The following is a 24,542-nucleotide window of genomic DNA, read 5'->3' as shown; positions in this document are numbered from 1 at the left end:
GTGCCCTCTAGATTGTTTTGGACTACGTCTCCCATCATTCTCAGTCAGCAGAGCCCAATGATCAGGGATGATGAGAGCTGTAGTCCAAAACATCTGGAGGGGGCATGTTGGGAGAAGGCTGGCTTAGGGTGATATTTGAATGAGGTCACTGAGTGATAACTATAAAAAATGAGCCAATGTAATAAACAGGTACTTATCATGGTTGGTATACAGCAGGCATAGGCAAACTTGGCCCTCCAAGATGTTTTGGGACTACAACTCCCATAATCCCTAGTTAACAGGACCAGTGGTCAGGGATGATGGGAGTTGTAGTCCCAAAACATCTGGAGGGCCGAGTTTGCCAATAATTATTATTATTATTATTATTTATTATTTATACTCCGCCTATCTGTCTGGGCGGCTTCCAACAGAATATTAAAGTACAATAGTCTGTCAAACATTAAAAGCTTCCCTAAACAGGGCTGCCTTCAGATGTCTTCTAAAAGTCTGGTAGTATGCCTGGTATAGAGGACACGCCAGTCAGGAAGCTAGAGAGAAACTTTATTGCCTCTCTCAAAAAGAGTAGAACAGCAAAAGGAAACTCCACTCAGATACAACTAAATCCAATGCCATTCAGCGACAAAATTATGTAACGATATATTTACACAGTATTTCAGGGCCGGCCCAATAGATGGTTGTGCCTGAGGCGGACCACAAAATGTGCCTGCCCCATCGGCAAGGGAAGAAGCAGGGAGTGGAAACAAGGGCAAGGAAACAAATCAATATTACCCTACGGTTGAAGACTGGTGTAGAGCCCAGGAGACCCCAGAGGCCAGTCCTGCCAGTTCATTGCTAGGGCTGGAAGGAGACCAGCAGCGCCTCCTATTTGCTGAGAGGCCACTGCCCCACCCACCTGTCAAATTTGGCATGTGAGGATCTGGCCTGTGGACCCAAAAAGGTTCCAAACCCCCTGTTGAAGATAGTCTTCTTTTAGCATTAACTCCCTTTCTTTGCAACTTCTTCCCCAATGTGGTTTTACTAGGCTTGTTCTGTTCTTGCTTCCTGGAAATTAGTGGAAATGATTTTATTCCAGCAGATATTAGAAGGTTGAGTCAGGTGGCTGCCTTAACTGGACCGGGCCATTTTCTATCTGCCATTATGCTACTAAATACAGTGGTACCTCGGGTTACATACGCTTCAGGTTACATATGCTTCAGGTTACAGACTCTGCCAACCCAGAAATAGTGCTTCAGGTTAAGAACTTTGCTTCAGGATGAGAACAGAAATCGTGCTCTAGCGGCGCGGCAGCAGCAGGAGGCCCCATTAGCTAAAGTGGTGCTTCAGGTTAAGAACAGTTTCAGGTTAAGAACGGACCTCCGGAACGAATTAAGTACTTAACCCGACGTACCACTGTACCACATTGTTTTTAAATAACTGTAAGTTATATATTTTATTATTATTTATTTACAGAGTTTGTTTTATACCCAATTTATTGTTTGTTTGTTTTTCTGACATTTTAAGCTGCCACCAGGGTCCACTTGCAGGCCAAGTAAAAGAAATAAAATCTTCTGCATCCTCCAGTTTATATGGCTTGTAACATACTACTTAGCAGTTTCGTAACTGGAAGTATTTTTCAGTGTGTTGCAGGTGCTATGTACATTACTGGATTTTCTGAAAGTATCTCTGAACTCCTGGGCTTCAGTAACATTTGGGCCATAAGGGGCATCTCACTTGCTGTGCTGCTGGGTTTGCTTGGAATTAACCTTGCCGGTGTGAAATGGATAATCCGTCTCCAGCTGCTGCTTCTCTTCCTACTGGCTGTTTCCACGCTGGATTTTGTCATTGGATCTTTCACACACCTAGATCCAGGTAAATTTGGTATTTTTTATTTATCTACTTACCTATTGACCTCAAGCAACGGACTTCTTTTTCCAGTTGCTAGGCCCCTTTACAGCTATTTGAGGGAGTTCCATGGAATTCTATGTCTATCAGTTGCTGTCGCCATGAGTTTCGTATTTCTACCTTAAAACCCCTTATGTTTAAAGATCCTCACCTCTTTGCTACTTCAAATGCATTTTGACTTGCATATATCTATTGCCTGACCAATCCCATAAAACTACCCAAGATAGCTAACATAGCTAGTATTGCTCAACATGTTGATTATAGTATCCTATTAAGAACTGGAGAACCTTCTCATTTGTGCAGTTGAAGTTTGTTTTTATTTTACCATGAAATTGGCTACATAAAGCAAAGTAGAATAATACTTAATCACTGTTACATCTTTTAAAGAGATGCATGCTATGAACGATGGCACAAATAAGAATTTTTAGTGTGATTTGTTCTTGATCACGCTGTTAAATTTAAGTACATATAATTAAATGTAGTTGCACAACTAAACAGAAGGTGTCACTTTAGGTTCATTTTTTTGTTATCCCGCTGCTTTCTTTCTTTCTTTCTTTCTTTCTTTCTTTCTTTCTTTCTTTCTTTGGTGTTGCTTTTATTTGTAAAATCTACATTGAAGTTAAAGGTTGGAAACCAGCTCAGGAAAACGATTCACTTTGCAAAGGTCCTAACATTTTTGCAGTCGTGTTTAATGAGTCCAAATTATAAAAACAGGTGTGAGTTTTGCAGTTACCTGACAGTTTGGGTGAAAGGCTGCTGGGGTTGGTGATTGCTGAAGCTCTGATTCTGCACATACTTTGGGTAAGCCTTATTGTACGCAGTTGGACTTAGGTGAAATATAAATGCAATCATAAATAAATAAACTTTTATATCCTCAAAGGAGCAAAATACATTGTTCCTCTGCTCTCTGAGTAATCATCACAAGTTAAAATAGTATCTGAACATGTTCACAGCGCCTGGCCTTTCGTTACTAAATAACTCATCATTTCTCACACATCTCAGATTAGGGTTAGGGTTTCTGATAGGAAAGAGACTCATTTCTTGGTCAAAATGTCAGCATGTGCTGCTGAGGTAAGAGATGGAAGAATTAGCACATTATGCATGACACACAAAATAATAAAATATCTCACTTGTTCTACTTTTTTCAGAAATGTAGCTCTCTGTAGTTTCCAGTGCTTTTTTTGTATGTGAGTCCCTCCCTCCTTTTAATTACTCATATAAACTTTACTTGGAATTTCTTGCATTACTGCAGATGTCCTCTGTGTGGTATCTGAGCTTTGAATAAACTGGGCATTAAAAAGATTGTGCTCAGAATGTGTGTTTGAATAGTGGCAGCATTCTTAAGAAGTGTGTGTGTGTGTGTGTGTGTGTGTGTGTGTGTGTGTAAGGGTGGATATGCATTCCCCTCTGAGCCTCATGAATTTCAAAGGCACTTAATAAATCCGACATAGATTTTTTTAAAGAGTTCTTTTCTAACAAAGACAAATGGTCAATAAATGCTAAAAATAACAGTAGCTACTGCAGCTGTGCAAGAGATTGCTATCTAGCCTCAATACTATTTGCATGTAGCATCTTGCCCCCCCCCAATAATTATTCTGAGTTTTTAACACATTATTAGTAGTTTGCTGCTGTCGTACTTTAAGCAAGTCCATATGGAAACTTCTCCCAGGAGCTTTGATGTGATTTAGAATGCAGTCAGATAATTGAGAATTTTATATAGGGATCTAATGGGAATGATAATCAATGTGAGGATGCAAAACAATGGAATCTGATACTGACATTTTTTAGAATATGGGTGTGTTCTAACCATTCAAGTTTCAGTTAAGTGATACAGCACATCTACAAAATCATTTGTTTTGCTGCATCATGGTCTCTCCACTTGTAACTAGAACATTTAATTTACAAGTATCAGCCTCCATAGGAAATACTAGTAAGTATTAACTATACTGCTCTTAAAAATATAAAACCAATACTAATTAGGCTTTTAAAAGAGCTTTCACCAAGCTCTTAGGGTGTCACAGAAAGACAAAACATATTTTAACACATGTTAGACTTACTCATCACTATCATCTTACTTTAAAAGATCTCTCCTTTTAAACTTTCTAGGGGGGGGGGAAACCTCACATCCAGACTTGTGTACACCCTCCTTTTGGTTCTCAAATGAATTCTACTACGTGATTATGCTTGGGTGGAGTTTCCTTGCTGTATCACTCCCATTTCCTCAACTGCACACACACACATACACACCAATATTATCCCAGTGTTCAGTCACTTCCTTCCCCTTGTTGCTTTTATTTTTAGAATTTCAAGGCAGAGACACATTTTTACATTTAGAGGGTTTTCTCAGATGGGGTTCCCATCTTCCTGTATAAGTTCTTCCCTAAAATAATCTCTCTACATTGTATGATCCTGGAAGTAAAGAACTCCTGTTTGATTTTGTTGCTAGGTCACATTAAAACAGCTGCATCTTTTCCACAGAGCATAAAGTTCTGGTGTCTTTGTGGGTCTTTCTGGACGGTATATTTTATTTCACTCCCATTCCCCCCAGGATTGTCATTTGGAAGAGGAGATCAGAAGCAGACCTCAAATGTATGCATTTTCTGCTCTTCTTCCTTGAATAAGAGGAGAAATGAGTAATTGACCAGGGAGATATTAGACCCTACAAGATTAAACTTTCTAAAGAGTGAGCTTTGTCTCCAAGGATTTTGGGGGTAGAGGATTGAATGTAGTAATTCTCAGCTCAGTTACTTTTCCTTGCAGTGGGGTCAGGATGGAAGGGAGCTTGAGGCCTATTCATAGTCACCATCCTAAGTGGGAAAATATTGTCTGAACAAGTAGATTTTGGTAGATAGCTAGCTGATAAACATTAGCTTGTTAAATGTGAAATACATTTTTCTTAGTGTCTGTGCATTGTCTTGAGATCTGTGTTGCTGTTGAAGGGCACACATATTAGCAGCTTTTTACATTATTTTATCCCTAAGGATGTTCTGGTTTTGCAGAACTGGAAGTGGTACAATGTGATGATTTCTGAAAGTGAACCAGAAGGCCTTGCATTTCTGTCCAATTCACAGGGAGGAGTAGGCAATGCCAATCATGTGAATCCCAGAGTTCTTCAAGTGGAAGATATGACCTACAACAATCGCCACCAGCAGCAAAAACATAACCCATCCACAAACTCAGACTTACAAAACAATCTTAACCCCTTATCTGTGCAGGTGATGGTAGGGTTAGGAGTAGTAGAGGCTTATTTCCACTAGGTTCTGCGGGTGAGTGGGGCTCCACCACCACAGCCCCCCCCCTTTGCCTACCAACAGCATGGACTATTGACAGGATATTGCTTATGGTGTTCCCACCGGCTGTAGCCTCAAAAAAGGAGTGGCAGTTGGGTAGAGATGGGCTGGCCATGGGTCTGCTACAACCTAAGCCAGCGAGTGGCCTGATCTGTGCCTTTCTACTGCAATAGCCTGCAGCTCACACGGCAAAAATTTCGTAGAATCACCTCCCCGAGCTTTTCTAACTTTTCATGTTGGTGACACACTTTGTAGGCATGCATCATTTCACGACACAGTAATACAGTTTTACTGGCAAACTGGAGGTTAAATTAACCCCTTTCCAGCCCCGGAAGGAGCGAGGGGAGCATTTGCATGGCACACCTACACACTGTAGCCAACACACTAATGTGTCACAACACACGGTTTGGAAAGCTCTGCCCCACCCCCCTTTGCCCTGGCTGTCACGAACAGTAGGGTTTCAAACGTGGTGGTCCTTTCATTCCATTCAGCCCCCCTGTTCCCTAGCCGTGAGATAGGATTGCTCCCTAAATGCCCTTCTGGAACATATCAGTGCAAATGTATGAAGGGCATTCATTTTAACGGTGCTCAGATTCAGCTGTTTGGAGGTTATGCTTGAAAAGGAAGACAGATAAAAAGAGGGGAAACTTCAGAGGAGAACAATCATAGCTTAATTTGAGACAGAGTTCCTCACAATCCTAGGCACATGTGAAAAAGTGGATTTTTCTGAGGTTAAAAAAACTTTTGGGACAAAGTGCAAGCTGACAGAAAAGGACCAGATGCAAAGAAAGCCAGATCTCTTCTTCCTAGAAGAGAGAACTGTCAAAGCAACCTTCTTTGTGCCTGGATACGAGCTGCACATTCTCCTTTCTACCAGATTGGACACAACTATTTGTATCTGTTCATCATAAGCCAGGAGTTGAGAACCAGTGGCTCCAAGTCCAGTCATACCCAAACCACATAGCCCATGGGAATTGTAGGGCAGAAATATCTGAAGGGCCACAGGGTTTCCCACCAATGTATTAGATACTCATTTTTTTAAGGAAAAGCATGTAGTTTCCTTCCCCCGTAATTCTTTTGCTTCCCAACATCTGAAAGCCAGAGCTAGATCTAACTTCTTCATTCTGAGATAGGTCGTACAAGAATCTGTATTACATTATATACTAAGGAAGGGGTGGGGAACCTTTGTCAGCCAGAGTCACATTCCAGTGGCCATTTGCCCAGTGGTGGGCAGGACCAGGAGCAAAATTGGATGGAGCAAGCAATGTAAATTCACTCTCCATCTTCCACCTAGGCAAGCTAAAAGCATTGGCAAATACATTCTATCCAGGCAAAAACAGTCGAGAAGGATGCAGATCTGGGGCTGTAAGCAGGGGCAGCCAGGTGAGGTGAGGCCATTTGCTTCAGGTGGTGGATCCGACCGCCCCACCCCTGCCGGTGTGCTGCTTCCAGGCCTACTGGGGCTTCACCAATGCCACCAGCACAGCCCTGCTGCCCTTGGTGCTGTGCTGCATTGTGACAGGTGTTGTGGTGGCAGGTACAGTTGTGGTGATGGGGCTGGCAGGGGGCATATGTGGTGGTGGCAGGACATTTTCCCTACAGTGACACAACGTCTCTGGTTGGCCCTGGGGTAAGGCATGTGGTCTGTGGAGAGTTATGTGTTAGAGTAGGCACATAGGTCACTTAGTCACAGTCTCCCTCACTGAATTGTATGAATTGTATTTCTATTTAAGTTACAGAATTTAAACATTAGCATCTATCCATAGAAAGCCTCACATGCTAAATTATGCAAATCATTTTATCCTCTCTCCCTTTCTTTTGCAATGGGAACCCCTGCTTTGAAAACCCAAACCCTTTGCCATGGGAGTGGGCAGAAGACTAGATTTCTTTTCCATCTTATATTAGTGTGCTTGCATCATGCGAGATAAAAGCCTAGTGGGATATGTAGTATTCTTTCATATTCACACTTTGGGAAGGTGAAAGGGTTCCAATTCCCACTGGGTCATAGGGGACTAATTGCAAAATTTCAAGCAGCTTGGCATTTCTAATTAGGACCTGTGCACATACCCAAAAGGAAGCGTGTTCTTTAAACCAAGTACAGAGCCAAGCCCAAAAAATCCTGTAGGCAGCCCTGCAATTCATTTTCAAGGACTCTTAGTAAAGTACCAAAATAGAAATAAAGAAGTTAAGAGTCCTTCCTAATAATATTCCCTAGTTTTCATTATCCTAGCATTTCTCTGTAATTCTTTTGGGCTGTGATTCCTTCCAAGCAACACTCTACACAGAGGCATCCATTTTCCCGTTTTGTCAATTGTTTTTAGGAATCCTATTAAAACAAAGCTATGTAAGGATGTAAATAAAAAAATGTAGGTGGCTTTTTTATTCCTTCTGGACAAAATCTGTTAATAATGTCCAACATTTTGTTGTTGCTGCGTATTCTTTTGTTTCACAAGGAAGATTTAAGAAGAAACTGATGTTGCAGGCATTTTGTTTTTAAGCAGAAAAGTTTCTCTTTGTGTTTCTTGCTAGGACTTTTTATTGGATATTTATATATCTGATAAAGTTAGGACAGGAACATCTGGCTTGTTTTATGTTTCGTGATTATACCAAATTGGTAACCATTTGCCATACATGGTAATGCTAAAGATGCTATTTTTATCTTATCCCCTTTTTCTTTGTACTGGATAAAGTTGAGAATCAGCAAACATCATTAACAAAGGAATCTAGGCAAGTGGATGCTCAGAAGCGCTAGTGCAGATGGTGAATGTAATTTGGTAAATTTATAACCTTGCACAAGCCAAAACAACAATAAGTAAGCAAACAAACCCATTCAGATATTCCTTCACACTTTCATCTGGTTTTTTCTGTTCTGCTGCAGTTGGTTTACTTAGCATGTACATCTTCTGTTTCCTTGTTCACTGATGCAGAAATATATGTAATTTTCAATGTCTTTCACAGTGCAGGATATACGTGCGTGTCTCAGCCATCAACAGATATTTACAAATCAATTTCCTTGCCTGTGTGTTCCTTTTCAAAATTAATGAATTTCCAGAGGGGTAGCCCTATTAGTCTTGTGCTGCAAAAGTTATTGAAGTAGCTAATGGCTACTGTTGTGGCAATCCTAACCATGTCTACTCAAAAGATAGTTCCATTGAATTCAGTAGGGCTTATTCCCAGGTAGGTGTGTGGGGTTTTAGGGAACGGGTAGTACCTTTGATGGGGGACACATCGTGCACCTTCTGGGGGTAGTTTGTCCACCTTTGGTCCCCACCCTCACTCAACTCTCACCTGTAGCTCCTAGAAGCTGTCAGCATGTGACAATGGCCACACCCCAGAAACGGCTTCGACTAGCTTGCTGAACCAGGTGAGGGTAGCCTATGGGTTTCAAAACCTTGGTGAGTTAGGCATTTCCCCTGCATGTGATGGCAGGCTCCGGCAGATTGAGTTGACGAGACCAATAGTGGGTCGAACAGTCAAGAAGGTGGTTTCTGCATGTTCTGTAGAGGGAAGTGAGGATCAGATGGGGCTTGTCAACCTGGGAAGGTAGCCTATCTAGAAGAAGGAAAACTCTGGTCCTAAACCTATACTGCCTTGTGGGGTATCTTTGGGAGAAGAAAAGTAAACCCTACACAAATCCAGAGTGGAGTTCCTAAGACGGTTGGATGGTGCCTTGTACTCTTCCTTCCAGCAACTCCTGCAGCCAAGCTGGTGCCAAACATATTGCTCTGCTTTCCTTTGGACCACATCAGTGAGGCTGAGAGTGGAGTCTTGTCATCTGGGCAGCCCAAGACACTGCCTAGGTTTGTGTCTCAGGGAGGTCACTTTGGTGCTGCCAATGCAGAAATTTGACTTCACCGCCAGAGGCGTACTCCATTGTCTCTCGAGACAGCTGGATGCCAACAACAGTTCCCAAGTAAATGCATTTAAGATTGCAGGTTTGCTATGATCTTGCAGTTCAGTACAAACAAAATCATGTCGCATTTCCCCCACTCAGGCGCCAAGAAAGGAAGCACTCTGTTTTTATTGTGCAACAAATCCTGTGGGCACCTTAAACATTTTACCAAGCACTATCCTGCACACATTGCAATGTCAGTTATATAAGCACTTTCTGTAATGCAGCATTTTATTTCATAAATTTATATTTCATGCTGAAAATGGCTGTGTGTACATATCAGCTGAAACATACAAGTTAATTTATATTTTAAATGTTTGTAGCAAGCATTATTTTGAAAACGTCAGACTTTTAACTGAGGGGCACAGATATAAGTCAGCAGGTATAAAAAGAGATCAGTTCTTTCCAAGTGAAAAGAACAATAATGAATGTTGCATTCCATTGATTTTTAAAATTCTCAGTAGGTAGCAGGTTAAGGCTGCAATCGTTTCTCTAGGTGCTTTAAGTTCTACATCAAATTCATCTGCCAGTCACTTGCACTTCTCTATTGTGATAAAGATCTTTCTAGCTTCCCTGTATTGTTTCATTATTCCCAGCGAGACTGTGTTGCCTATGCCTGCAGTAGTTCGGCCTGAAATTGAAATGAACCCAAGGAATTTTTCATGTACAAATACAAGTGCATTCCCATCGCTTTCTTCCCCAAGTTTTCCACCTAGATACAGTTGTTCTATGTAAGACATATCTATGGTTTTGTGCACTTAAACAGAGAATTTCGGGGAAGTGTTAGCCTTCACAATAATATCTTGCCTTAAAATTTGGCCACATAATTTGATTAACTTGATCTGTATTCTTGCAGGTGTGTGTGTGTATAAAATCTCACACCCTACCACTCTTACAAAATTTGCCAGACACATGTAAGTGAGGGAGGGCAGTGGACATAATACTATATACATTTACTGTACAAACTACTAACATGAAGAGTCCTAGTTTAAGGCAACTTCATGTATTCATGTGAAATACAAGCTTTTAACGAGGGGAAAGGATATATAAAGCACAAACAGTAACAAATCATAATTTGCCTTCCTTGTGCAAATACTATGCCATTTTGGGCAGCTTGGCACATCATTCTAAATGGCAATATGGTCCCCTTCCAGTTCTGTGACTCTTAGTCGCATTATTTCATGAATGCCTTATTTTGCTGTGCTGTTGTTGTGGATTATTTAACCACCTTACATTATAATTTACCATGGGGTTATTTTTTGTACCAATTTTTGTTAATGGCATCATTAATACTTGTTTACTGGAAAGAGAAGAAGGGTGGGTGTGTGGGTGTTTAATAGTTATATAGGTTGCTTAATTTTTTTCTATGCTTTGGGGATTCAGCAGAGATAATGCATAGTCTTAACTATGGACACCCCAGCACCTGACACTGAGAGGTAGTGGGGCACTTAGTAGCAAAAAGAAACACTAATGCCGATTGTAAATTAAGGTTATCTTTCATTAAGGATTTCTGCAAAGAAAGAAATATTAACAGGATGTCTGCTGAGCTTGGGTGGAACACCAGATGACACCCACACCCTGGGTGAATCTGCATGCTTTAAAACATTTCTTTAACATTTCAGGATATAAACAGTTTGACACAGTTTTGAAAGAGAATGCATAGGGACATTGTATGTGAAACATATGTAAAATATATACTGTATTTTTCCATCTCTATTTTGGGGGACTCAGATTTAAGATAATGGGGGGGGGGGGATGGCACAGAGTATAAGAAGCCCCCTAATTTTTGACATTATTTTTTAAGGGAAAAACCTAGTCTTATACATGGAAAAATACGGTATGGAGATGTGCAACTAATCACACACACCGCCCAGGCATTGCCCTCCCGATTGCTCCCGACTTGAAATACATCTGGAAATTGGCATTGAATTCCTGAGCTGCAAAACTACTGAACAAAAACAGCAGCAGAAATCCCATGCAGCTACTGAGCAAGGTAGACATCATGGGTGAACAAAGTAGGAGACTGCTAATGCGGTCTTTTATTTATTTTTTAAAAAAAACAACCCACCCTGCTTGCTTCCACCCACATTTTTCCAATTATAGCGCATTGAATTGATGTGACATCACTCTTGACCATAGGCCAGTCTATTCAACAGTCTGGCGAAGAAATTTATTAACTGGTTACCTGCCAATTGTCTGGAGTCCGGATTGCAGTGCAGACGTATTTCTTTCTTTTTAATGATAACATTGTTAGGGGGCCTTACATTGACAAGCCCACAGAGGCCTGCAGGATCTCTGAAGTAGATATTCCAAAGCCAGATCATGGCTAAAATAAAAGATTTACTAATGGGTAAATCTACTTTAGAGGCAGAAGGGATGGGAGGAACGTTTAACTGTTTCAGTTTACCAACACCAGTACATACAAACACTTCTCTCTTTGGCAGACAGAACACTAATACGTAGCTATCTATCATTTTGTAGTTTGTTTTACTTTTCTCATTTAAAATCCAAAGAACAAAGGCGGTAGTAGTCAGTGTGGTTGAGTCAGTGGCACACACATGGGCGTAGCCCGGATTTTCGTTGGGGGGTGGGGCAGGACTTTTGTTAGGGGGAGCAGAACCAACATGATTGGTCAGTTAAGTATTTCTGTTGTTTCATTGATCTGGGGAGGCAGCTGCCCCTCCCTGCCCCCCCTTGGCTATGCCCATGGGCACACAACTGACCTGGTCAGTTGCATTACTGCTGCTTAACCAGAGGTAGAGAGAAGAGAGAGGTGCCAGTGAGATTAGCTCATCTGGAGCTTCCTCGGGCACCCTGCTAACTACTCCATCACCTTCTCCCTCCCTTCCACGTCATGGTAAGCAGCAGTGATGCAACTGACCCGAGGTCAGGTGAGTCCTGCTGCCTAACCTAGCCAATACTCCACAATGGGTATTACGATCTCCACAAAGTTTCATCAGCTGTGAGTAGCATCAGCTGAGGAAAATTAAACTTTGCAAGCGTTGAGCTCCTGGATCAAAACACACCTCTCTTGAGCTCCCCTTTGATTTAAGATTAGCACTGCAGTCCCAAGCACACAAGTGAGGCTGTTGAACACAATGGGACTTAACTTCCCAGGAAACACGCATAGAGTTGCCCTGCATAAAATGTGAAGTCTGCTTCGCTGTAATTGTGGAAATGTGAAGCATTTTAATGTGTGAGGCTTTACCCCGTTTTTGTTTTTTGTTTTTTTAGCTGTTGTTAAATTTGTGCTAGAATGTTAATTGAATGGATAAATATATTAAAATGCCTGATTCAGTATGGTGTATGGGAGGCAGGATGTCTCAATTTTCATTTTGAACACGTCCTGGCTGATGCAGTAGGGCCTATAACTCCATGGTAGAACACATACTTTTTCATGCAGCATTTCCCAGATTCACTCCCTGTTCTCTGGATGAAAAATAATACTGGAGTAGGCCATGGATAGATGTTATTCTGCCCTCCTACAATTTCTATCATTCCTGATCATTGGCCATGCTGACTGTGGCGGATGACAGTTCTGCAATGGAGATACAGCACTGCTTTCTCCTGGACCTGGCTGCGCTAAGCAAGATGGACCAGTATTTGATGTCAGTGTATGGCCTCCTTGTATAGTCATATGACAAAAGCTGTAGCTGTCTAGGCCAATGGAGTCATTTCAAAGGCTTACAAAATAAATTCTCCCATTCTTTGCCTCAACAAAGAATTGCATTAAGCACCACTCATATTTACATGGCCAAAATAAGATTTGGGCCAATCCAGCTTGCATATCAGTTTCATGCTCTGCCATATAACAATAATTATATGGTAAGTATGCAGCAAGTTAGCAGTTTGATTCTAAAAGAGTGTGGGTAGAGTGTGGGGATGCGGGTGGCGCTGTGGGTTAAAACCACAGAGCCTAGGACTTGCCGATCAGAAGGTTGGTGGTTCGAATCCCCGTGACGGAGTGAGCTCCCGTTGCTCGGTCCCTGCTCCTGCCAACCTAGCAGTTCGAAAGCACGTCAAAGTGCAAGTAGATAAATAGGTACCGCTCTGGCGGGAAGGTAAACGGCGTTTCCATGTGCTGCTCTGGTTCGCCAGAAGCGGCTTGGTCATGCTGGCCACATGACCCGGAAGCTGTACGCTGGCTCCCTCGGCCAATAAAGCGAGATGAGCGCCTCAACCCCAGAGTCGGTCATGACTGGACCTAATGGTCAGGGGTCCCTTTACCTTTATAGTTGTTTCCACTTGTGTTTTAGTTCTCTACTTGCACCACTGTTGCCACTTTCCCCAAAAGCTTTTAGTTCCCTCTAGCACTTATGCTTCACTTCTAGTCATTATCATGATATATATTACTCTTAAGGTAAAGGTAAAGGTACCCCTGCCCGTACGGGCCAGTCTTGACAGACTCTAGGGTTGTACGCCCATCTCACTTAAGAGGCCGGGGGCCAGCGCTGTCCGGAGACACTTCCGGGTCACGTGGCCAGCGTGACAAAGCTGCATCTGGCGAGCCAGCGCAGCACACGGAAACGCCGTTTACCTTCCCGCCAGTAAACGGTCCCTATTTATCTACTTGCACCCGGGGGTGCTTTCGAACTGCTAGGTTGGCAGGCGCTGGGACCGAGCAACGGGAGCGCACCCCGCCGCGGTGATTCGAACCGCCGACCTTTCGATCGGCAAACCCTAGGCGCTGAGGCTTTTACCCACAGCGCCACCTGCGTCCCATATATTACTCTTCGGTAAGCACATATAGGATTGTAACCTTTATAGTTTTGATTGCCCAAACAATTTAGACGTTCTTTTCCAAGCATAGCTTCCATCAGTTGCTTGTATAACTTGTATGCTTGTGTAACTTTTTCTGCTGTGTGTTTTTAATTCCACCTCTGCCTTCAGTTTGTAAATCATTCTTCAGAAATAGGATCGTGGACATACGTTAGGTGATAATCGCAAAAGGCACCTGTTTACTTTATCGCATAATAAGATAGGACTTGAAAGACTTGACGTGAGAGTCTGGTGGAAAGAAATACCTCTTTGAACAACTTGGGAAGTGCTAAGGATGTAGTGAGATAGCAATGGCTGTTAGGGGAAAAGATACTTTAAAATTGAGAAAAACAACAGGAATCTATTTTGATAGTCTTGTTTTCTCTCTGACGTTGGTCATAGGATGGGAGTTGGTCAATAAAGTGGGCTGGGCAGGCGGTATCTTAAAGTTCCATTCCCTGTTCTCGAGCTTTTACCATTTCCATCGCGATAATAAAATGGCATTATTCTCTCCCATCGTAAAGCTTTGTTTTCTTTCATTTTAATTAATCTTTTATCTGGGCATTTAAGAACTTTTCCATCTGGACTAGCCTACAGTTAGCTTTGAAAAGGTTTTGTCACAGTCCACAGTGTTTCTCCTAAGCTTTTTTTTTCATTTTCATTTGCAAAACCAACTTGCTTTTCTGTCTTTCCCTTTTTTTTTCTACTCTAAATTCAGCATTCTATAACCCATATTTTTTCAAACAAAATGTCAACTAAGTTCTCTTTGCATAGATTCTTTGTCTTACACTGGTTGATTAAAAAAACCACCAAGGGGCCATATACATCAGAGGATCACCATTTCTTAAAGACATGGCTCTGCATTCTACAAACAAGTCCCATCAGTGCAAAGATTTCTGAGACAAGTGTACCTCACCAGGGAAGGCATCCCACAAATGGGGAAACTGCCAATAAGAAGGCCTCCACTCAGTGGTGGCAGCATCACCTAGAGGGCCCCCTCTGTTGATCCTAAGGCCCAATAACACCAAGTCTTGCGGCATATTGATTGGGTGGGTTGGTTAATGCTAAGTTGCCTTGGGTCACTTTGAGCAAGATAAAGCAACTAATAAGTCTAATAAATAATAATAATAATATAGCTGCTGTCACACGTCAGCAGATGTGCCTTCAGAGCAGACTTTCCCCTTCATCTGCTCAATATTGGCTAGCAAAATAATGCCATTGTGTTTAGAATGCCACCCCTCCAGCCCTCACCTTACCAGTGAGAGAAGGGCTGCAATGTCATCACTAGATATTCCCACAGAGTTGTGGAGAAGAGACACCAGGTTGCAGCTGCATGCCGCGTAACATCTGATTTGGCCCTAAGATGCTTCAACTATCAGGAGAGGGAAGGAATATAAACATTTCAAATAAATAAAAAGTGCTAATCCACCCCAAATTCGGCACCATTAAATTGCTGAACTCTTTAAGCTATGCAAATAATGCAATACCACATTGTGCTATTTATTGCTTATTTGTCATAATTTGTTATGTTTCTGCTTGTCCTGAGGAGGACAGAAGTCCTGCTCACTAGGCACTGGGGAAACCATTTATTCTCCCTTATGGTTTGTAAGATTTCATCAGGTATTTTACACATGCTTTCAAGCCCTATGGGCTAGTAGCATGTGCTTGTTTTTTTAAAAATGAATGCTGAGATTCTCAGATTGCCCCAATCTGTGTCCTGTTCTATTTTCTTTATTTGTGTGGTATAATTATAGAAATTGCCAAATATACACAGCACTGCCTGTTCTGAATTATACAGATGCAGGTGCAGAATTGATGTGGTTTCTCCCTTGACTTGAGTTTGTGTACAGACATGAACTTCCCTTGGAATTGTGGGCATAAAAATATTTGCGTGCTGTAGCTAGAGATGAGTCACCCCTGGGGGTCCTGCAGTAATGTAGCTGCCTGCATGTTAAAAGAGGTCCCCTTTGTCTCTCTGCACATGAATAATGCAGCGTGACCTAAATAGCAAACTGTTCCCACTTCACTGGCATTGACAGCAGCTGGGGCAACAGGTGGAGTGCATTCTTCTACCTCCCCTACAGGGTAGCTTTCTGGAGAGGGTTAACATGGGGGGACCCTGAGCAGCTGGCCACTGATAGGAAATTGTATTGTACAGTGGCTTTAAATGGGAAGGTTTGGGAGATCAGCTCAGAATCAGCAAACAGTGACTTGGAAGGAACAAACAGTCAGTGCTTCTGAAGGGTGGTGATTTCCTTTTGGGTAAACACGTCATTAATCTGAGGGAGCACATTCTTTTCCATCAAAAGATAAGGAGGCCAAATAGCCTTTCTCAGGGCTGGGCCTCAGTTAGATTGTTTTTACCCCTTCAACCACAGCCCTATGTAAGCTTTAAGGAGGCTTTGCTTTGCTTGTCATGTGGAATCCAGAATCGGTTGTGATTGAGTGTTTGACAGTGTTGCTGTAGTCTAGAAGACGTAGAAAGGAAAGATAGAAAGCAAGATTCTTAACTGAACATTCCTTCCTCCCAATAAGGCCTCAACTAAAAATCTTCCTTTTTGCTATTCTTTTTACATCTGAAGTAACATTGCCAACCAGCCACTCATTGACAATTCTGAATGTTCTATCCTCAAAATAAATGAATTATACTTCGTGCTGTTCTGAAGTTTACAACCTTTGTTTCTTGTGGACATCTTTCTTTGTTTAATATAGTACATCCTGGACTGCACAATGGTCTGGACTAGACGAGCTCTGAAACCTTTTCAACACCTGTGATGCCAGTCTAGTACCTTGAGACCTTCTGTGCAAATCTCCCCTGCAAATGTGTGTTCATGAACTTAGCCCATTATTCGTGTTTTAGGGATAGAAGGGTACTTAAAAGAAGAACCGCATTTTAAGTGAAAAATTAGGGTGCTGATACTAGACTGACTTTATCACTTATCTAGCGCAATCTCCCATAGACCTGCAGCAGGACTGGCATCATACCAACTGAACATGCTGAAAACTTTGTCTTGATGTCATAGACTGGCTGGATGCAGAAGAATGATAGGAGGCACCAACTGGAGAACCCCCAGGGGGAAGAAGGTTCAGAGCCAGGGGATTGGTGGTCAGATGACAAGTGGTCAGAGGGTGAAGAGGGAGCAGACTGGAAGGGGAAGTGTCAGAAGCAGAATAAGTGGCAGGGATTAGTGAACAGGAAAAGGCTGTGGCAGAGCACAGTTCAGACTCCAAGGCAGAAGCCGAAGCTAGGAAGTCTCTGCCTCCTGCTTCAACCAGCTCTCCACTCCCCTGGTCTCCTAGAACATGCAGAGAAATGAAGTTAGCAGAGCAGAGGGTTTTTTTGTGTAGACACAGTCTGAGACTGCATGGGAAAGACCCTGGAGAGGAGTCCTGGTGGGCACTGGGAAGGTGGGGAACTTCAGTCCTCGCAACTGCTTCATTGGGGCAAGACGTCCAAGAAAGAGTTGCTGAGACCACTAGGCCTGAGCTGTGGTTTGTTTCCTTGAATAAAGAGTTAGTGTCACTGGCCTTTGGTGATTCATTGTTTTGTACTGTGTTTTGTACTCCAGCCCTGACACATAATCTCCCCCCACCCACCACGGCTGTAGTGATGTTTTGTTTTGTTTTCATTTTCTACATAGAGCTTCCACAAATCAGGAAGAAAATTGCATTACTAAGGCTCTTTGTATCTCTTCATACAATGTTTTTGTCACTCTTTCATTGATTATAGATAATACTTTTTCAAGCCATAGACATCTTGGAGTGTGGTCCTGCTTCTCATAACAGCCATAATAGGATAAATACCTTAGAAGCATCTAGCTGGCCACTGCTGGGTACAGGATGTTGACCTTCATAATGATTGTTAGATCTTAGTTTGATCCGACGAGATACATTCAGCCCAGGCACTGAGATCCAGCACCAAGAGCCTTCTAGTTATTTTATGTGTTCAACTCAATGATATACCTGATACATGGTAGTCGGTCTGGGAAGCTGTCTCAGAAATATTGCGAAGATGTCAAAAATTCATTTGCAATTCATCTTACCTTGCACCTGATAAGCAAGAATGTATTATTTTGTTCCTGTGTATATAAAGATGTAGGAATCAAGTGTTTCCAATAAATTGCACCACTTTCCCCAAGGCAATAGGTCGACCCATTATCAAAGAGGCTGCAGATTATTCAGCCAGCTATTTACACGGTAATTCTATTTTTAAAAAGCGTTTAGTTAGGAGAAAACTGTATGAAATGAATCAGACTTGCTTCATAATGGATTTTATTTCCAAATGTGCTAGGATCAGAGCCCTAAAGATTCCTAACCATTTGCTGCAATGTATATTTAGTGCTAAAATAGGATCAGGTTTCTCTGAAAGAAGTCTTTGTACATCCTGTCCAATATACTTGCTAGGTATGCATTTCTGCTGTACATGCATTTATCTTTCGGGGGGAAATATGCTTAGTCATAATTTAGTTGGAGCCCAGAGTCAGCAGAGGTTAGATTTGGTACTTTTCTTTAAAGATCCATGGGGCTAAAACTTTGGTCATCCTGAAAAGGAGGCCAAATTGTTAGCCACTTATTAACTGGGTGGGAGAAAAAATGCTGGTTGGATTTTCTGTCTTGGGTGCTGTATTACCTTCAACCATTATGAAGAATCAGCACTAAAGTAAGAATTAAAAAAACTGAGCTTTCTTCTCATCAAATATAGGCTTGCTTTCCCTCATCCCTGGGCAATTATATCAAGTTGCGCAAGTAGTATTTGCACAGGGCTTCTGCTGGTGGGCTCATTGGGTGAATCCTTTCCTTTCTATACTAAAGACAACCAACCTCTCAACTACGTTAAATCCCATTGAGCAAATGCTATCTTTCCTGACCTTTCAACAACATTTTAAATAGCTTTTTATGGTTACCTACCCTGGGACCATCGGTTGAAGGGCAGGTAATAAATTAACAGCAAGAACAATAATATATTGAGTATTAATGTCTTTTCTCATCGTACTACAGTGGTACCTCGGGTTAAGTACTTAATTTGTTCCGGAGGTCCATACTTAACCTGAAACTGTTCTTAACCTGAAGCACCACTTTAGCTAATGGGGCCTCCTGCTGCCGCCGCGCCGCCGAAGCATGATTTCTGTTCTCAACCTGAAGCAAAGTTCTTAACCTGAGGTACTATTTCTGGGTTAGAGGAGTCTGTAACCTGAAGCGTATGTAACCTGAAGCATATGTAACCCGAGGTACCACTGTATTTATATACAAGAAATAATGCATAGTGAGAATGTTTGTAGAGAATGTGTTCTTTTCTCTTTGCGCATCTTAGAAGCAGCTTTCCTTGCAGTGACACCTATTCAATGCCCAGTTTAACTGAGTTCTCCCTTATTCCAGCATCTTTTTGTCTTGAGCTAGGTCTCCAGAATGATGGTAGAAGGTCCTACTTTTAAAAACCTGCTTTATTTCAACATACAAAACTCCCCACCACTCCCCCGAATTGCAAGCACTGTATAGTTCAGTGATCATCATCATCGGCTGTTTTCAGTATAGCATGGTTGAGTATTGTACTACTGCTTTCTCTTCACTTTGCTCAGCTTTAACATTGTCAACTGACTTTATCTTGAATTTGACCCAAAACTTGACTAATCTGTAATGAAGTCCAGGCTTCGCAGAACTTGGCATGGTGGATATCCTTTCGGCAGTTGCATAATGGCTCACCCTGCATAACCACTGCTCACTGGCAGCGTATTCACCTCTCAAGGCGTTTTCCAAGTTCTCAAAGCATTCGGCCAAAACCTCAAACCCTTCCAAACCTTTAAGGTGTGTCCTTTACTCCAAAGCACTAAACACTCTAACATCCCAAAATATGTGTTTTTTTAAAATCCAGTCACCCTTACACAGAAGTTAAAAATTGCAGAAACGTAAACGTTTCCTAAGTTTCCTGTTCATTTGCTGAGGGAAGTCAGTGAAGGCTACGGGGTATTTGCTTCTTTTGCAATGGCACACTACACACCGGGGGTGTGGAATGTGAGCACAGCCTCTGCGCTAAATCTTGTTGTTCACTCCTCTGGGATTCTTTTCCTTGCTGTGCATGACCCTGCCTAAGAAACCCCTCCCAGGGAGCCTTCAGTAAAGTTTTATAGCAAAGTCTGCCTGCAGACTCCATGAATAATAGATGCCAAGTCCTGGGTTTCATGGATCAGTGATTATCGTTTTAAGGCATCAAGAAGGATACCCTTTTCTTTTTCATGAAGGCTAAAGATGGTCACGGAAATGTGTAGCTTCATTTGACCTCCGTGACTTTGCTTGAAGGCTTTCCAGATGTCAAGGGGCCCAGACTCTTCCTCAAATTCAGAAACAGTTGAGATAAACTTGAACTGCCCCAGTAGAGACCTGACATTTCCCAAGTCTCTTTGCCTGTTAGGTGAGATTTCTTCCAGGCCAGAGAAAAGCGATTAAGGATGCAGACCTATACACACATAGCTAGGGATGAATCACAGAATCATAGAGCTGGAAGGGACCATGAGGGTCATCTAGGCCAACCCCCTGAAATGCAGGAATCTTTTTGCCCAACATGGGGCTTGAACCCACAACCCTGAGATAAAGAGACTCATGCTCTACCAACTGAGCTACACTCTGGGTAAACCGCATCGAACACAGCAGAGCTTATTTCCAGGCAGGAATAGCCAAATCTGTCCATTTCAGCTTCTCCTGGTTGCTCATTTTTCCAATCGTAGATTCAGTTCTCCACATGCCCACTTCAGTTTGCAGATTTTTAAAAAATAAATAAAAGTTAGCATGAAGATTCAGCAGCATTTTTGTACAAATTGTACATATTTTTTTATATGTAATTTCCCCCGATATGCACATTTTTGCAAACCGATTTCCCTTACAATGCAATGTAAGGGAATAATGTATGACTTTATATTCACACTTTAGTATATGCTTTTTATGCACATTAATTGACTGGAGAGCTGCATTGCAAAATTCAGATAAGTGTGAATTTTGAAGGATGGCTGTTTTTCAGTGCATGTTTCGTTTCAGAAAGTGCGAATTAGCTTAGTTTACCTTTGAATGTGAAATGAATTGAGGCCCCCCCCCAAAAAAAAACCACCCTCTTCCAGGTACATGTGATTTTTTAATTGTACTATAGAAGTGGTAAACCAGCTACCACTCAGATGCAGGCTATATAAACAATTCCCAAAAACCAGACATGACTGTTCTTTCAATGCCTTTCCTTGAATGCTGAATAAAAAAAAAGATGCAAATAATTCACAGATTCAATTCATTGTTGTATTTAAAAAAAAAACAAAAACTCATTCCCAGCCATAATCATTGAAGATCAGCTAATGTAAGGGGTCAGGTAGTCTCAAACTGGGAATCTGAGCTGCAGGACCAAAGTGTCTTCGTCTCTCTATCACTGTGGCATCTGGTTGAATGAAGGACCTGCTGGCTTGTCTTCTGCAATGCTACTGCTTTGGGTGGCCAGAGGGCAGTGCTGCAGCTACCAACTCAGTAGGATCAGGTGATACAAGGAGCAAATAAGATTCTACCAGTCCTATAAGCCCCTGGCTCTGGAACAGCTTCTCAGTCTGAGCAGCCTGATGCTTTGCCTCCCTTCCAGATCACCATCTCCAACACTGATCAGGATTTGAATATTCTAAAGATACAATTTTGCTGGCTTTGCAATTTATGATTAAAACAGGCTTGTTAATTATCCCTGATTTTAATACATGCTGGGGTGCTGTTGTTGTTGTTTTTAAAAAAGAACTGTTTCCGATTTATTCCAAAGCACCACAGTCCAGAAACATGATAGATGTCTTATTTCAGACTTGATAGTGCGGTATTCCCCTTCAACATTTGCTGTCATATCTTTGTGATTCATTAACAATGCAGTTGCCTTTTTCTGACGCTCGTGGAAAGTAGACCAACTCCGCAAATAAGTAGTGATGGAAAACATTAGGATATGATGGGGAGGATGTAAATAAGGAGAGCATAAATAAAGACTGCAGCAGGCTATGACGTTAAACATGTGTTATTTTACTTTGAAACATGCAGAACATGGTTTCGTTGGTTATTCAGAGGAGCTAATGTTGAATAACACGCTGCCGAACTACAGCCCGGGGGAGTCTTTCTTCACTGTGTTTGGAGTGTTCTTCCCAGCTGCTACAGGTAACGTAGAATTGTATAAGATGCACTTAATAATTCTTGTGGTTGTAAGTGTGCTACACAAATACAGAATCCTAAACATCTCCCTTGTGCTTTTTTAAAAACCATAAGTTTACAGTTCTTATTCTAGTGAAGAAAATTTGGGAGCAATATCTATTTGCTTTAAAAGTTCAACACACACACACACACACACACACACACACACACTGGTGGTTGTGCAAAAAGGAATGACTTCTGAACTCTACATAGATCTCTGTCTCTTCTTTTGACTTTTCAGTCTCTTTTCCCCACCCCTCTCAAATGTCTTGTGTATTCTTTGCTATGTCTTTGATGAAAGCAGCAGAAGCAGGATTGGCAGCCTTGCCCTCAGAACGTTCCGGAGTGTTTTTGCGGGCTGTTTATTTGTTGGCTTGTTTCTGTACCTTGCTGCCCATGCCCCCAGGGGAACAATAAAATCAATACAATTAAACTCCACGATGGCAGAAATAGACCAGCCACACACCAAAGATAAACTGGAAACCTATCACAATAAATGTTGGCCTGAAACCTGTGGAATTAAGATGCTGGCAGTTTTAAGATCCCTTTCCCAATGATCCCTCGTGTGGTTTTCTCCTTTTCCACAGCTGCCACACACTAGGCCAACATTTTCATTGAGCTACTCCAAGTTTCCTTTCCTGATCACTTGTCACCAGCTCAGACCACATCATTGTGCTTATTAGGATTCTTTTACCACCAGGTGCATCAGCTTAAACGATGACAATGAACTGCATTTGCCATTTTATTCACCCAGTTTGGCACCTTTGGAGTCATTTTGCAATCACCTTTTGTTTTCACCAACCTGACTAATTTGATGTCATCTCACTACTCACCCCTAACTCCAGATCATCTATGAACAAGTTTAAAAACACAGGCCCTAATACAAATCTTGGTGGGAACAACACATTTTTTTCACATCCCTCCATTGTGAGAACTATCCATTGACTCTTGCTCTGTGCTTCTTGTTCTTTAACCTTTACTGATTTCCCAAGAGGATCCACATGGTGGCTAGGATTTCTCAGTAGCCTTTCATGAAAGTCTGTTGGCTTACCTAAATAGAGACCATGTTTATTTTACAAAATTTCCTAAAATTAGAGATAGAGATAGATAATGATGGGGGAGAGGCAGAGAGAAACCCCATACGTAATGCCGAAGCATAGTTGCTTTGCATCCAACACAGGCAAGTATAGAAGGAGGAATATTTATGAGTGCTGCAATAAAAATTACCCTCAGTGTTGTTAAATGGTTCTTCACTCTTCCTAATTCTTGGCAGCTAGGAAAGAAGCCAAACCTAACAGATATAATTTATTTCAAAAGTATGGGTGAATTATTACTTCATTAGTACTAGTAAAACCAGTAGCTATGCTAAATGCTCTCCCTGAGTGCAATTTTTGTGTGTTAAGAATGTCATTAATTTGGTTGCTACCGAACAGCTTCCTCTTTATTCTTCTAGTATGTTTTATAGCATTTAGCTTCTCACAATGGTCATGTGTCAGTGGCATGTGTAAATTAACGTCCCGTTCCTCTAGCTAGCTGTGTTCAAAATAATGCTTGCAGGAACTTGGCCTGAAGAAGAACCCCTCTTGAGCATTTGGAACCTGACATTGCCACAAACTGCAGACAACTAGATAAGCAGCAACTCAAAAATAATGTAGGAGTATGAGCTACAGACTCAGAAAACGGTTTCATCTAGTAAGGGGAGAGGAATATGTAGAGAAACGCCCATGAAGAGGACCAAAAGTGAAAGATAGAAAAAATTGTGAAAGTATACTTAATCCTAAACCTTTTTACAAGTGTCAGTCCCCCTGAAACAAAGTTTAGGACTAGTTTGTCGTGAGAGTAAAACGTGAGAACCTTCATATTGCCATCATCATCAAGTGATAAAGATAATATGAACACCTGTGCAATTAATGGGTATCTGGTCCCACTTAATGGTTGATTCTGTAGCACTGGTGAAGCCACATGGGTATGGATCATGTGGGAAGCCAATGTGGAAACCATGTAAGAGCAGGATACAAGCACAATTAAGAATGAGCTGGAATTAAAGCGACTCAGAGCAAGAGAAACACAGGTATCTAGAGAGAACCATAGGAGGAATTGGATAGTTTCTCAGGCACCAGAACAGATTTTAATTATGAAGCCACAACATACTATTATTATTATTAGTGTTAGTAGTAGTAATATTCAAGGGGCCTAACAGTAATCAGATGACATTGTGATGTAAGTCTCAAGACTTTCTATTGTTTTTTTCTACAACAAACACGACTTGTGCTCTAAAATGTATTATTGCAATGCCATCATTCACTTACTCCACATTAAGACTGTTTACCCCATAACAAACATGGCAGACAGTCAGTTGGTATTTCCGTAGTCTGAACATTCTGTAGGAGTCCTACATTCCAGAGAATTTCCATAGAATTTTGTTTTTTTGGCATTGGTCTAAATAGCCAAAGATGAAAATGAAGCTGTGTGGATGCCTGAACTCCCCTCTCAAGAAAGCCTTAAACATCTGACCCACCAACCCAAACCTAGAT

General features: G+C 41.7%; 1 protein-coding gene across 2 annotated transcripts in view; it reads left to right on the top strand.

The window, feature by feature from the left end:
* SLC12A8 (solute carrier family 12 member 8) overlaps positions 1-24,542 on the top strand; it is a 63,664-nt gene that overhangs the window by 14,112 nt on the left and 25,010 nt on the right. For both annotated transcript variants that reach the window (XM_077935047.1, XM_028743791.2), the window contains exons 5-6: positions 1,617-1,848; positions 21,862-21,975. In XM_077935047.1, coding sequence (XP_077791173.1) covers positions 1,617-1,848; positions 21,862-21,975 — 346 coding nt within the window. The remainder of the gene's footprint in view (positions 1-1,616; positions 1,849-21,861; positions 21,976-24,542) is intronic.

This window comes from Podarcis muralis, chromosome 1, assembly GCF_964188315.1.
Source record: "Podarcis muralis chromosome 1, rPodMur119.hap1.1, whole genome shotgun sequence".
Lineage (NCBI taxonomy): Eukaryota > Metazoa > Chordata > Lepidosauria > Squamata > Lacertidae > Podarcis > Podarcis muralis.
Note: the sequence above shows the minus strand (reverse complement) of the source record. Positions and strands in the feature narration are given on the sequence as shown.